This window comes from Brachyhypopomus gauderio, unplaced genomic scaffold (genome assembly GCF_052324685.1).
Source record: "Brachyhypopomus gauderio isolate BG-103 unplaced genomic scaffold, BGAUD_0.2 sc77, whole genome shotgun sequence".
In the NCBI taxonomy this organism is placed as follows: domain Eukaryota; kingdom Metazoa; phylum Chordata; class Actinopteri; order Gymnotiformes; family Hypopomidae; genus Brachyhypopomus; species Brachyhypopomus gauderio.
In genome coordinates this window covers 271,009-286,161 of record NW_027506898.1, presented here as the reverse complement: position 1 = coordinate 286,161, position 15,153 = coordinate 271,009, and the positions used below count along the sequence as shown (strand labels likewise).

The following is a 15,153-nucleotide window of genomic DNA, read 5'->3' as shown; positions in this document are numbered from 1 at the left end:
CTCGTTTGCGGAGGCTTTAGCGTCCGCACTCCATAACATCCCGCGGGTTCAGAGCGGGTTTGCTGAGGTGATGAACACGTCGCAGCAATCTGTACTTACGCAGGACGGCACACATCTCCCGGCAGATTCACAGTGACACCTTGTCGGTTTTTAGGACAAAGGATATTTCATACTTCTCACTCAGACCCAACGGGGTAAGAGCCTCATTACTCTCAAAAGCGCTTGCAGTATCACTATATTCTCTGTGCTCTTGCCCATCTTTTTACCAGTGATAGTTGAACCGCTGTTCTTTTGTGACTTTCAACGCTCATTTCTCTCATTTTCCATTAAACTGTTTTTCTAATGGACATGTCCTGTGTGACTAGGCCAGAAAGAGCAACATTTATGTATTTACTTATTAATATTTCTAGGCTAACGTTTCAGCCTCACACGCCCGTACGTGACACACATTCATCACTTTGCGGCGCTCATCGTTTTATTATTTTGTGGTTGTTAGTAGATTATTGTTTGCAACGTATTTACATGAAAAAGGTAACTCGTGTTTCCGCAATTGCCCGTCAGTGCAGAATGACAGGTGTTCATCGATCCCGAAAGTCCGAGATTCTTCATCTCATTTAATCACGTGCAGGAGACTCAACGCACGGACGCCATTCCAGAGTGCTTCTAATGTCTTTAAAAGCATTTTGGTCAGTGCATATTCTGCCTGTGAGCGCGTGTATGAATTAAAAACTGCAGCTTGCTGTTAATCTGCGTCAAAGCTGTCGGTGCACCGCACGTATTTTCCAACCCAAAAGAAGGATTACACTCCGGCAAGTCTCTGCCTCTGAGTATAAATCTGCAGCTTCATATAGACCTTCCGTGAGATTACTGGATAGGTTGTTTTAATATGAATATCCGAAGCTACATAACATGGAATGACTATGTGTTTTCAGTAATGCTCAGCAGTGAACGGACACCATTTTCGCAGCTTTGGCGTTGTTCCCTGGTTCATTAGGTAAACCATGAGGGTAAATTGCAGAACATCACCTTTATTTGGAAGTTGTTAATGTATTTTGTAGAAAATACCTGAAGAAATCAGAGCCCTTTTCACAGCCCACATCAACCCTGCCTGTCTACTCCTGATTTTGGAAACCACGAGATACCTGTACAATAATAATATTATAATATTCATAATCATAATATTAAGGGTGTAGTTCTTGGTGGTAGGTCCTTTGCCATTGATTGCTGCCTGAAGTTATAAGACATCACCACAGCACCCTGGGGATCTTCCTTGGTGATGCTCCTCCAGGCCTGTAATGCAGCCGTTTCTAGTATGCCTTTTAGTGGGACTTTTTTGCTTGTGGCTGCCAGTAACTAAAATTCACATTGAAGAACATTTGACCCTAAAAACCTCTGGTTGCTTTAGTAATCAGTTGTCGGTCTTGTTGAATGTTGAGTTTAGAGGTATTTGGTTGGATCTTCTGTGCCCTTATCTATATAGACGTGTGCCACTTCCACTGATAATCATTACCATGCCCTCAAAATTTCAAAAATTAATTGTTTTCCATTGGGTCTTTTTCCCCCCTTTCATCATTCCTGTGACCATGACTCTGATTGATTTTACTTAGATTGTTGGTCAGCCTGATAACAGTTTGGTTTTGTAGCAGTGAATATGTCATAGTTAACACAACATATTCCAACTTCAACAGCTGCATTTAAAATCATCTCTTGGTCTTTGGTTATCTCTCCTACATCTAAATCACTAATGCAGTGACACACAGCTGTTCATAAAACAGCCAAGTAGTGAAATTGCTACTTACGGTTCCCTATCCACCACAGACTGCATTACAGTTTCCATTACAGTCTCTCTTATGGTCTGTTGAAAGGCAGTAGGACTGTATATTACATGAAGGGCTATATGGTATATATGTGGTATAGATGTCCACACCCTCAACATTAAGCGAACCTTGAGCATTTTAGACATTTTGTTTTAAATCCAGTCTACTGTCACAGTGTAATTACAATTCAAGAAATAACTGATCATTATGTATTAAAACATTTTTTTGATCCAGTTTACTTGTGTCATTTGTATAGTATGGAAAAGCGGTATCAAAGAAAGTGGATATAGTCTGGACACTAGAGAGGGATTTACATGTATGGCATTTAGCAGACGCTCTTATCCAGAGCGACTTACAAAGTGCTTTGCATCCGATCACAGAATTCATCCTAGGACATAGTACGGATAGGCCAGAATTCAAGATACGATTGAGTCAGACTACTACTAAACTAGGGATGATCCTGAGGCAAAATATAGGCAAAACATACATTGTACATTTTAGAAGTTTGTTTTGTTTCTACACATTTTAAGTACAATGTTTGTATATGAATAAGTTATACATCATTAATATAAAATACTCATTACAAACTACAACTACTAAAAAACATACAGATAGAAAACAGATTTGAATACAAAGTAAAAAATACCTGTTTTAGTGTGTAAGCAAATGAAAGTATATATATTCAGAGAGAGAGAGAGAGAGAGAGAGAGCTCCTAGCTTCTAAGTACACATAAACTCCTGGGTGGTGGTGTGACCTCCAGAGGTTTTTGTAAGCTTTATTGTCTTGCTGGGTCACAACTTGCGTCGCTGTTAATTGTAATTCACCCTACCCCCAACCCTGTGCGCCAAGCTCCACGACAACCCAGGCCATTTCTCTTGCTGCAGTGAGTCAGGGAGTATCCATTCAGGAGTTCCTGAACAAAGCTGTAAGAAAAAAAAAGTAAGAAAAGTCCCCAAGGGTCAGCGCAAAAGGGGGGTGGGGGGGGTGCTTGTCTTGTTGCCATTTCACCACAGCAACCGACACTTCATGGTGCGTCAGTCCTTTAGACCCTAACCCTGTCCCATTCTGAAACTGTGGATCCTTACTAGTGATTACAGGACATAGTAAGACATGGACAGGATCATGGTAACCAGGATTGCGGTTAGTTCTTATAAATAATTGTTCATTGGTTGGAAATGTTTAATTGGCCTTCCATACTGCAATTCAGCAAATCACTGTGGGAATGCAAGGAGTAAGCTTTTGAGAGGATTACGCCATTCGATGATTACACCATCCATCTCCACCTGCTAAGAGCAGACCATGGTAACTTGGTGGGAACTCAGTGACCGAGTAGTCATCAGAAGATTTGGCACGTGATCAGATCGTCAGACTCAGCACCTCTCTCCATGGCTCGTGAGAGGGTGCTAACCAATCACTGTGTCTGAACCTCCTCACCTACAGTGGCACCAACCAATCTACCTCAGAAGGGACTGTATTCACCAGTGAATCTAACTCCTACACCAAGTAAACATCAGGTGTTTTGGGTCACTTGCTTTCCATCTGCTGTTGCTACGGCACTCAAGGTGTTTTTTTTCTCAAGATTTTGCCAAGTGCAATAGTCTCATTGTGTTTGATATGAATAACCTGTAACAAAAAATTTAACATTTTAATTTTATACTCAGCTAAGGTCACACAACTGCAGTGGTGTTTTATTGACAGTTTGAAACGTGTAAGGAAATGAGAGATTCCAGGTTAGCTCTTTAGGATACCTGCTAGGATACTTGCTGTTGTACCTGCACTGGTAAACCACAACTGGCATGTAGGCTACGAAAATACATACTGTACTTACATGTATATGCACAGATTTATGAACAAATGTAATGTATAACATGCAACATCAGATCAGTGTAAAAGGATCAAGTATGTAGCAGTTGCTCATGTATTTAGTGTCATCTGTGAGGCCAGTATGGTGAGCTGCATATGTGCATTATCCTTGTTTTCCTGGAAAGAAGATGAATTGTACTTTTATTAATTTTGGTCAAATTGTTACATAACTTTTTATTGGTTAGACATAATAATTTTTTTCATAGGGGTGTATCATTTATGGATATGGACTCTTAATTTAAGTATAAATGGGAGATTCAACTTTCTATGTATGAGATCACAATTGGTGATTGCAGGGGAAAAGTTTGTGTGCTCTGACTGGAAACAGACTGAGCAATTTGTTGGAAGAATGCAGTAATTAGAACAGGAATCATACAATACTGTGTGCTTTTGATTGACATGCTCTGTCTTTTTCATGAAATGGGATTGATGCCCATGTATTACCTTTGCTTGCGATGCCCTTGTGAGTTTATGCAGGCCAGAACAGATCACAGACTTAGTAAATGCTGCCATATGTTTAAAAGCTTACCTCTTGGTATCAAAAGCTGTAATTATGGCCTTGCTCTTAAATTACTGAACATTTAATGCACTTTACTAGTTGTCAAAACAGAATTAGTATAGAGGGGAGACCTTATCTCAGCTGTATTTGGTTTGGCCCTCCTTTAATTTTGGTTGCCTTTGGAAGTCTCCATCTATGTCCATGGGGGTGCCCATCAGTCAGGTTGCGTGACATTGTTTATGACATGACACCTTTGATCCACCCAGCAGATTGTTCATTTAAAGCTTAGACATACATATGATGTCATTATGTAGAATGAAGATCTTTGACTTCCCCTATTAGACATTACACGATTTAAAGCTTCATCTTTAATAACTCCTAAATTCTCAGATCAGCTTGCTACTGTAAACTGGTGTTGATAGACAAACATTAATGCTCATACATCAGATGTACAGCATCAGATTTGTTGGTGTTTAAACAATCTGTCAATATGTGACACCTGCACCAAATGACTGTGTGCATATATAAATATGAGCCAAATTTACTCTCATTTTACAGCTCTTTAGCAATCATCTGATGTGTGTATCTGAAAAACATTATGGTTGTGATTTTTTTTTATATAATCACAAATTCATTTATTCATGTTTACTAGCAGAGTAACTGGCCATGAGATTAAGATATTCCTGGGCTGTTTCATACAGAAAATGTGCAGTCTTACCTGAATTAAAACATTATTCCATTTAGCAATTAAAAAACCCATACATCACATCAGTAAGCTTAGCATTTCGGCAGCATGATGTGAAGTTAATGTGACCGGTACTTCAGCTAAAAACAACAAATTAAAAGTCATTTTACAAACACTATGTGTGAACACAGTGTGCCTGCCATGGTGTGTCGCTGTACTGTGAACTGCGTAATGATTTTGACAGGTTGGTAAAGGAACGCTTATATAATCCCAAAGGACTCGCCTGAAGACCTTTGACTAAAATGTTTACTTTTTTCATTCTACTTCTGCACCTTACCACAGAATTATGGTGGGGAAATTGCTAACTGGGGTGCTAGTTAGCTAACTAGTGTGTGAGCTGTAAGTGTAAGTGTAAGTGTAGTGTGTAGTATGTGGTTAGTATGGTACAGAATGTGGTTAGTGTGGCACAGTATGTGGTTAGTGTGATGCAGTATGTGATTAGTATGATACAGTTTGTAGTTGGCGTGGTGTGGGTTTGTCTTTTGTTTTTGCCATGATCTCTTTTGCTGTTCTTATGTCATGGATCTTATGAAGTATAACAACTGGTTGAAAAGTCTGTTCTCATCCCTCCTGGTTTCGAAAGCTCTTTGGTTTTGCAGTACATCCTGCTTTAAGAGTTCTAGCTATCCTAAATTCTCATCTTGGGAGTTTCCAGAATCATACTTATCCTTAAACCTTCCTATCGTAAAACCACTCAAATACTAATCTATGGCACAGTAACACATTCCTGTTGCTTAGCGTTTAGCTTTTTTGCCATTAGATTTGTTGACTCTAATGACAAGGAAGGATAGATATGAAACACCAGCCTATGGTGAGCTGGAGATGTTGTGTTGCTATCCATCCACTATCAAGGAGCATGAATTCACTGAATTAGCTGAAATGCTTTTCTCTTACTTGCAGGGATGTAGTCATAGTGTGTAGCGGATGTGATGCAGTCCTGAGATTGCCATGGCACAACTTTATTGTCTTTGATTATAGTTGATTATGGTAATAAAAAAAAAACACTTTCTCTCTCTCTCTCTCTCTCTCTCTCTCTCTCTCTCTCTCTCTCGCTTCCCTGCCTTTCTCATTGAAAGATAGCTGTATTTGGGTCAAATACAACTCTGTCCACAGCTGAGTCTAAATTAGATTTATTATAACTCTTCATGAAAAAACCATGATACGTTCACACCAGAATAAAATAGAGTAAAATAACCCTGCCTCTAAAAACTGTGTTTTGCTAACAAAAGCAAAATCATTCAGATCTGAAGATAAATACTGTTTAATTGGGACTCCTTTCCCTTGAGAAAACCCATTTTCCTGAGGCGCTTGGCACACAGTGGCATACAGGAACCAACTGCAGTCCTTAGGAAGTACAGGCATGGTTGAACGATTGAGACGTTTCCAGTCGTCCAGTCACGGTCGAGCGTGGGGGGGGGTGGGGGGGGGGGGGGGGGGGGTGCTCACCTTCCTGTTGCCAGTTGGACACATCTCCATATGTTTTGTTTGCTCTGCTCTCTTTGATGTGGTCAAACTGGCTTGTGCAGTTTTGGCCGACTCCCATTAGCCCAAAAAAAAAAAAAACCCAGCATGTCATTAGCACCTGGTTGAGCTGCTGTTCTTCAGCTGCTTTGTAAAGTAGCCGTATAATGCTATCCCTTTTGATACATGCACGCATGCACACACACATACACGCACGCACACACACACACACAGATGTTGACATGTAATTGTTACATTGTTATGTGTTCAGAAACTGGTGTATCAAAGAATAGTGTCACTTGCACAACATTTTGATAGGTACATGGTTGGTCTGCTTAAATTATTATTATTAATAATAATAATAATAATAATAATAATAATAATAATAATAAAGACACTCATGACTATGTAAACGTGGCTATGTTTACCCGCATTCATATTTAATCAAACAACTTTAGATTTCTTGTGACACAAGTGATGACCTCTTGGATTTGAATTTCCTTTCCTTTAAAATGGCAGGAAAACTGAAAACATAGAACACTTAGCTGGAAGGTTATACTGGGCACAACTACCACATCTGTAGTTCCCGTTGGGAAGATCTTGTAGGATGTTAGCAGATTTAATAGTGGCAGGAGATCAGATCCAATGCTACTTAAGGAGAGGGGAAGTTAACTCTCAAAAGCTGACTGAAAAAGAGCTATATTGTGCTGTTCGGCCACTGAAATCTGATATCAAAATGTTTTTTATAGGAAAGAAAACAAAAATTTTATATATATATGTGATTGCTGAAGTACATGTAGGAATATAAACATTTAGATTAAGCTCATGAAACGTTATAATAAGCGAGTGGGACAGCAAGTCTAGTGTGGGCCTTTGATTCCTCTTTTTTAGAAACTGATTTGCCATGTTGTATAGATTCCAGAGGAAGTACGGAGGACACTTGAAAACATGTGACCAAATTCAATAAAGAGAAGAGGAAGGAGACTATATTCCCTCAATATGACAGCAGTGGGGAACCGTCAGGGCCCTCTACGCCCTCTGAGAGGGCCTTGAATCTACTTACAGTTTGAAAATCGACATCCAAACAATTACAAAAATATAAGCAAATAAATTATTCACCCTTGTCTATTCAATCTGTGTTGGAATGTGAGGGGTTAAGTGGAAGCCTGTGAGCCTGTGTCTCAGCACTGTGATGCCTCCGCAGAATGTTGGTGATTGGTGGGCCCGCTGTTTGTTTACAGAGGGCCTGGCAGTTATAATTCATCGCAATACCAGTTTCAAATGACAGTAAAATTGACCAATCATATCTTCCCTCTTAGTGGGCGGGCTTAACTGTATGATAATTTCCGCCCGCTGTGGTGACGCTAGCTGGCATTAGCGTACCACCGCTAGCTAGTTTCGATTCGTTCCTTTGATGCCCTCGTGCGCGTTGTTTACATATTCCGCTTCCGAGGAACACGGAGCTGTGAACCTTATTTTGTTGGAACCTTATTTTGCTTAAGAAGTTATCTAGTACAGATATTATTGTTTATTGCGTTTCTAAAGCTGTACTGTTGTCTCAGTTTTTTATTTTTATTTATTGCAGTTAATTAGGAGAGGAAACTATTTTTTTTCGGGGGAGGGGGGAAGGGGGGTTCGCTACTGTATGACAGACATGACAGACGGTGAATATGACACATGGCACTGCTTGTTCAACAACATGGTAGCCATCCTGTAACATTTTCAAGGAACTCTGTTTTATTTGATTTGATGTATGGCGTCTTCTGATGTGTACTGATATAGCCAGTCTCAGAGATGGGAATACGTGTCTTCAAGGCCTGACCCAGCTGTTACAGTCTCTGTGTGTCCACTGTGTTGCACCCTGTTACTTTTAGTCTCAGCAAGATATTGCAAATTTAACTGCACCCAGTCAGCTCTCACTTTAAATGGAGCATTTTACCTTTGTGCATGTATTTTTGTCCTTGCTGAAGCGGCATGCTATTTTTGAAAAAATGTTTATTTAAGCTGCTAGAGACTAAACTAGCTGTCCAAGGTTGGATGTGTTGGTGATGTATTTGCATTAGTCTAAACAGGTTGCACTTTGAATCAGAATACTGCATGAGTCAGAAGAAAGTTACAGCAGCTTTGATGCCATATCTCCTGAACTACACACAAGATGAGCTGGGTCCCTATGGAGATTTTGCAGGTCTAGGGTCAGGTTTTCTTTACCCAAGGTCCTTCAGGTTCTGCTTAAGGAAGAAATATAACTGGTCTTAGATCAGTGGATAGAGTAGATTTGGAGACCGTATGGATAATTGATGCCTATTGATATACTAAAATGCATAGTAAACCTATTTTCACTAAAATCATTTAGGGCCCCTCTGAGTCACAGGCCCTCAGAATTAGCTCCCAATGCCCATCTGCCCCCCTACGCACACACACACAAGCACGCACACACACATATACACGTATGCAAATAGTGATTAAAAAAAAATTAGAGGGCTTTTTGCATTTCATAACCTTTTACAAAACAAACTAAAACCCCCAGTGTGTATTATTTAAGGTGAAAAGCAGATTAGCTAAGAACTCCATTTGTCTGCACACTCAACAAAGTACACCACTGTTGTACTTGAAGTGGACGCATTGTTAAGACGTTAATTCTTGAGTCTGCTTAAGCATTTCTTAATCTTTTTGTGTTTCATCACATCTAACAGGATCCGGTTAATAAAGCTCTTTTGTTTTTGTCCCTGTTCGACAATAGATGTGCCGGGTGTCGACAGGGAGTGGATTACATGGTCACCACGTCAGACTAGTGCCGCGTGGCTCCTTTGCCAGACGTATTAGATGTCAGTCTTCGTCCGCAGCGTGGTAGCCAGAGGTGGCAAACAAATCCGGCGGGAGAAGATATCTCGCTTAGAAGATCACGGATTGGGTTGCACAAGTCTTGACCCAAGAAAGCCAGCAATGTAATGCATGTGCGCTGTAGCTACACACGCGTGTGAGCTTTAGCATGTGTTTGGCGTGGATTCACGAACAAGCGAGACTGCTATTGTCGACTGAAGGGAAACAAAACCACACCGTTGTTCCATATGTCAGCCTGTAAACGGCCTTGTGAACGGCGCTATCAGCGGCCAGGAGGTGTCCGACATTCCTTGTTTGCTTGAATCTCTGAGGGTCTAGAATTCATAGATAATAGATATTGCTGCCCATTGTGTCCCTAGCATTTTGTTGCCATAGAAGCTGAGAGGCAGTGGTGTCTCTTTGACGGGTATTGAAAGAGTATGACGTGAGCTGAACACGCTTCTGCCTTTTTTATGTAAAACTATTTTACATGGAGTCCGAGCACTTCGCAGAATGATCGCAGCTTCCAGTTTGCAGATTGATTGACTATTTTTAAGCCAAACTTGAAAAGGTGGGAAAAATTATTGAGGTAAACAAAAATGCCTCCAGTCAAAGGAGAGCTGATGTAACATTTGTGCCCTGGATCAGTTAAAAAAAGAAAAAGTATATGGAAAAAATAATGGAAATGGATTTTTTTTTTTTAAAGATCCTTAGCCCCCAAGGGACAGGCTTAAGAGAGGAATGATCAGTTTATAGGCCACAAATGTGAAAAGACTATCTACTGCCCAATTAGTTTTGTAAGTCTATGCAGGTGTATATACTCTCACTGGTCACTGGTCACTTTAGGTACACCTGGCTAGTAGCATATTCAACCTCCTTTTGCCTTCAGACCTGCCTTAAAACAGTCCTTTGAGACTTTGGTCCATACTAATGTGACAGCATCATGTAGTACCTGCAGATTTGTCAGCACCCATGATGAGAATCTCCTGTTCCATCACATCCCAAAGGTGATCTACTGGTGATTGTGGAGGTCATTGGAGTATAGTGAACTCATTGTTACATTCAAAAATCCAGCTGACATCCAGTTTGAATGGCACATTATCCTACTGGAAGTAGCCATTATAACATGAACCACTGTGGTTAAAAAGGCATGGACATGGTTGGCAACAATACTCAGGTAGGCTATGGCATTTAAATAATGCTTAGTTGGGTAATAAGGGACCCAAATTGAGCCAAGAAAATATCCCCAGCGTCATTACACAAACATCTCTAGCCTGAAGCAATGATATAAGACAGAACGGATCCATAGTTGCATGTTTAAACCTAATTCTGACCCTAAGATTTGATTGTCGCAGCAGATGTCGAGACTCAGCAGACCAGGCAGTGTTGATTTATTTGACACGTGATTTATTCATCAAGTGATTTTTTCGACGTGATCACATGACTCCAATAACTTTGAACTTTTTGTCACTCTAAAGAAAGGCAACCCCACCCCTGCCCTATTGTCTTACCAAACAAAGTTCCACTCCTAAAAGCAAAAGAATAATCCATATTGAATGGGGCTGGCACCACCCCTCTCCCTTAGGGTAACCACTGATACTGTACTGCATAACCTACCCCCTTGCTGCCCCCCACTCCAGCCCTACCCCTACCCCTCTTGTATTTGGAAGTTAGGGATCATTCCTTATGACCCACTAGTTTGTGTGTGTGAAAGAGTAGAAGGGAGGGGATCTGCCCATTAAATTAACGGTCTGTGTAACAATGGCCTTTGTACAGAAAATGGACTCCTCAGTTGAGACTTTAGTAGATTCACTACTACCTGGCACTACAGACGCAGCTTCATTCAGACATGTCTGGTGTCCTCAGGCTAGATGTCTGATCCTCCCAGATAAAGAATGTGCCAAGTACATATATCCGTGCTGACACTGGATATATAATATAATCTTTAAAATGGAAGGTTAATGTGTTTTCAGTGGTTTTAATGTTATATTTAATGTTATAATTATAGTATCAAGTGTATTTTGATTTAAATTGTTTCAAGATGCAACAAACGATGGGCACCTTCTTAGTAAGGACTGTTTCTACAAGGAGTGTCTGACATTGCAGCAAAGACAATGTTGAGAGCCTAAGCCTGTTAACTCTCTCCTCCCCTCCCCTCTTCTCTCATCTCTTCTCCTCTCCTCTATTTCCCTCCCCTCCCCTCTAGTAATATAAAATGTGTATGTAGTGGTTGAACTCTATGCTGATCTCTAAATGATATGTTAGTCCCTTTAGTTTTCCAGTGCTCTTAATTTTCTAAATTATAGTAATTATAGTAATGACCACACTGGAACATAAACCTAGTAATTTAGTATTTAGTACTTAGCATGTTGCCTACAATATGTGTGTGAACCCCCAACTTGTAAGTTTATAATTCTATTATTATATCCAGTGTAGCAGTAACCCACTGTGTGTCCACTGTGCGTCCACTGTGCGTCCACTGTGTGTGTCCACTGTGTGTGTCCACTGTGTGTGTCCACTGTGTGTGAACTGCAGCCCTTTGGTAGTTTTTTAGTCATGCCAAAAGCTTCATCCTCCTGCCTATGAATTAATTACTACATGATGTGGCTAACTCGGTGAGTGTGGTGTGGAACCGGAGTCCCTGCCTGACTTCAGATACTTTAATAAGTAAAAGCAGGATCAAATGTAGGGGGAGATGAGAGGGCCTTCCAGAGTTAATGGTCCTGAACTGGCTCCACCGACCTGTATGCAAGAAGCACCACTACACTCTGAAAACATTGCATACAACCATATCATATTGTTTGAATGAAAGCTAGCGAGCTGGCATGTCTCAGTCAGCTTCATCTTAGCCATATTGAATAGGAGCAGTAACTTGAAAACATGATTTTTTTGCGATATGTGAACTTGGTTCTGTATGCCTCAAATGTCTGTTGTCACTGTTTCTCACATGCGGTTCAGTCACACCACGCTGCGAATATGAAGAAAGTAAATTGCGTTATATTTCCCTCTGAAGACGTTATTTCAAGTATGCCTCTAGAGGAAAATGTTAATTCCTTTTTCCTGTAGTATCGAGAGGTTTCCTATTCTTTAGAACTACTTACACTCAAGTGAGTGCTGTGTCATTTTGGGTGGGACAGGAGTTTCATGTACTGTGGCTGATAACACTGGCAGCCTCTCCCAGCAGCAAGCACTGTGTGTCAGCTGTGGCGGTTCTATGAAAGACGAAACCTGATGCTAGCGGAGCCTTCGGCTGCTGGTTGTCACCCGCACAAAGACGTCCGCGTCAGAGGAGCTGAGCACGTGAGCTGTGCCCTCACAGTGCAAATGGTCAGTAGTGCTCAGAGTCGCTCATAGAGATGCTGCTCCGACTGACTCTGCAGTCATAACATGGAAACAATAATAAGATTATAAACTGGATTAATGTATACCTGAAGTATTTCTAATATCTATATAACTATGTTTTATTTTAAATGGTCTGACCGTTGACACATAGATGGTATAATCCTTGTTTACTCAGTCTATGTGTAGAGGAGTCTTTGTGCTGGATATTTGTGTAACTCTGAGTGCTAAACAGCTGCATTTGCAGGTGCTGATTGGTTGGTGTTATGTCACCCTGGCAACCTCCATGTAGCCTGTGGTTGGTGTAATGTGACTTATTTGCATATTCAAAGAAGGAGTATGGGCTTATGTTTATAATGGTATCCTGTACGCAAACAACTATGATGATGTCAGCATGTTAGTCACGTGGCATGCTAATGTAGGATAAGGATATATATATATATATATATATATATATATATATATATATATATATATATATATATATATATATATATATATATATATATATATATATATATATATATATATATGTGTGTGTGTGTGCCTGTGTGTGTGTGTGTGTGTGTGTGTATACACATAGTTGGCTCATCATGCAGGGATGTGCTTCCTTGACCTGTCTGTGATATTTTATGTTTTGTAATGTATGACTTGTATTTTGTAATTTTAATGATGATTTTGTAGCGTGAGTCTATTAGCGAAATTCAGCGAGATTGTCCAACCCCAGATTTAAATTTTAGCCAGCTTGGAAAAGCAGGTAGTTTTTTCAAGGCTGCAGCATTCACCACACTTTCTTTTTAATTATGTCAAATTTAGTTGAATGTTGACAGTCTTTTAATGTTGCTCATATTTTATTTGTTTTGATGGGGGGGGGGGGGGGGGGTGTCTCAGGGATTGTGAAAAAGTACCTGCTTTATGCAGTGACACACACACACACACACACACACACACACACACACACACACACACACACACACACACACACAGAAAAGATAAAAATTAATGATTTACCTGCAGTTCACCTACTCCATATGGTCACTACATCACAAAAGTATGCAGTTTTGTACAGTTATCCTTTTATTTTAGTTACATAGAATGATATTTAAATATTTTTAAGCCTGTGTGAACTGTTGGTGAAGTTCATCAATACTTCATGTCACAAATGTACCAAAATTCTGATGACAAATCATTGCAGGGTGAAAAGCAGAGAGGGTAAAACGCATGTCTGACACATCCTGGCCACTGATAGCGCCGTTCACAAGACTGTTTACAGGGAGAGGGCTTGTTACATAAAATCTAATGAGCGGAGATGCAGCTCGTCTGGCGGTGGCATTTTCACACATTTCAGAACGCTGGACCGCTGGCTCCTCCCTCGCCTGCTCACTCCTTCACAAATCTGATGGCCCTTTGATGTCTTTTCTCTCTTTACTTTCTCCCCTAGTTCTGATCGCTCCATTCATCCTTGCATGAATGACCCGGAATAAATTCCGCTTGCGTTGTGTGCTCTTGTTTTTCCTGCAGTTCCGTGGCGCTGACCTTTGACCTCTCCGTGGCGGGCAGGACCTGGGGAAGGAGCAGCAGGACATTATGAGTTGGAGCAGAAAGGCTGAAAGATGGACTGGAGTGTGAGGGAGTTGTGGGATACTGTGGGCTGATTCCTGAGTCAGTTAATAGGGAAAAGGCCACGTAAATATATTCAGATAATTTATAATGTCTTCTCAGATATATGCACCCAAAGCCCTTATGATGGCTAAAGAGAGAATGTATATATGATTAAATGGTCATTTAATGTGACACATCTTGACATTGAAAATCATGCAATGATTTAGGACCCTGAAAGCGTTATAAGTAGAAGACGATGCTACCCTCAATCAGTTAGTTTGTTTAGTTAAATCAGAGGGGCTTGAAACCCAGCCCACAAACTGGCCGTCCAGGACCTGCTCCACCTCCATTGCCCTCAGTGGCCTCTGTGACGCCCACTATGGCCAGTGTGGCGGGTGCTGCCGACCCAGCTAGTGAGCGTGCGGTGGCGGCCTCATCACCCTTCCCAGACCCCTCGACCCCCAAGCCTGATCGTGCCCACGCCCACGACCCCAGCCCAGACCCCACCCACAGACCTCCAGCTGCCCCTCCGCCTCCTCCACCGCCGCCCCTGCCCCCTCCTGTCCAAGCTGGCCTCCTACACACCTCGCGGAGGAAGCGGCGAGTGCGTAGCTTCTGCTGGAAGCCCATCCCGGAAGAGAAGGTGCGTGGCAAGCCCAACATATGGACCCTGGCCGTGCGGCAGCAGCAGTACCAGATCGATGCCAGGACTGTGGAAGAGCTGTTTGGCCAGCAGGAGGAGGTGCGCGCCCACACGGCTGGCGGCCCCTCCAGGGCCAGGAGGTCCCAAGGCTCCTTCAAAGAGAGCAAAGATGAGGTGAGCTCAGCTGGAGTCACTGTAAGCCTAGGCACAAGGGGCTTTTTATTTATTTATTTTATATTTTTTTATTATTATTTTTTTAAAGATGTGTTGTTGAATCTGGTCAGTAGTTGCTGAATAATTAACATTATTATTTTAACATTATTTACATTAGTTATCAGTAGTTACTGAATTACATGCCTTACA

The 15,153-nt window shown here is 41.2% G+C and overlaps 1 protein-coding gene across 1 annotated transcript in view; it reads left to right on the top strand.

Moving 5' to 3' along the window:
• The first annotated feature begins 15 nt into the window (after nucleotides 1-15).
• The window catches only part of fhdc1 (FH2 domain containing 1), a 28,766-nt gene continuing 13,628 nt past the window's right edge, over nucleotides 16-15,153 (top strand). The window contains exons 1-2 of the mRNA XM_076990748.1: nucleotides 16-194; nucleotides 14,067-14,964. Coding sequence (XP_076846863.1) covers nucleotides 14,527-14,964 — 438 coding nt within the window. The 5' untranslated portion in view covers nucleotides 16-194; nucleotides 14,067-14,526. The remainder of the gene's footprint in view (nucleotides 195-14,066; nucleotides 14,965-15,153) is intronic.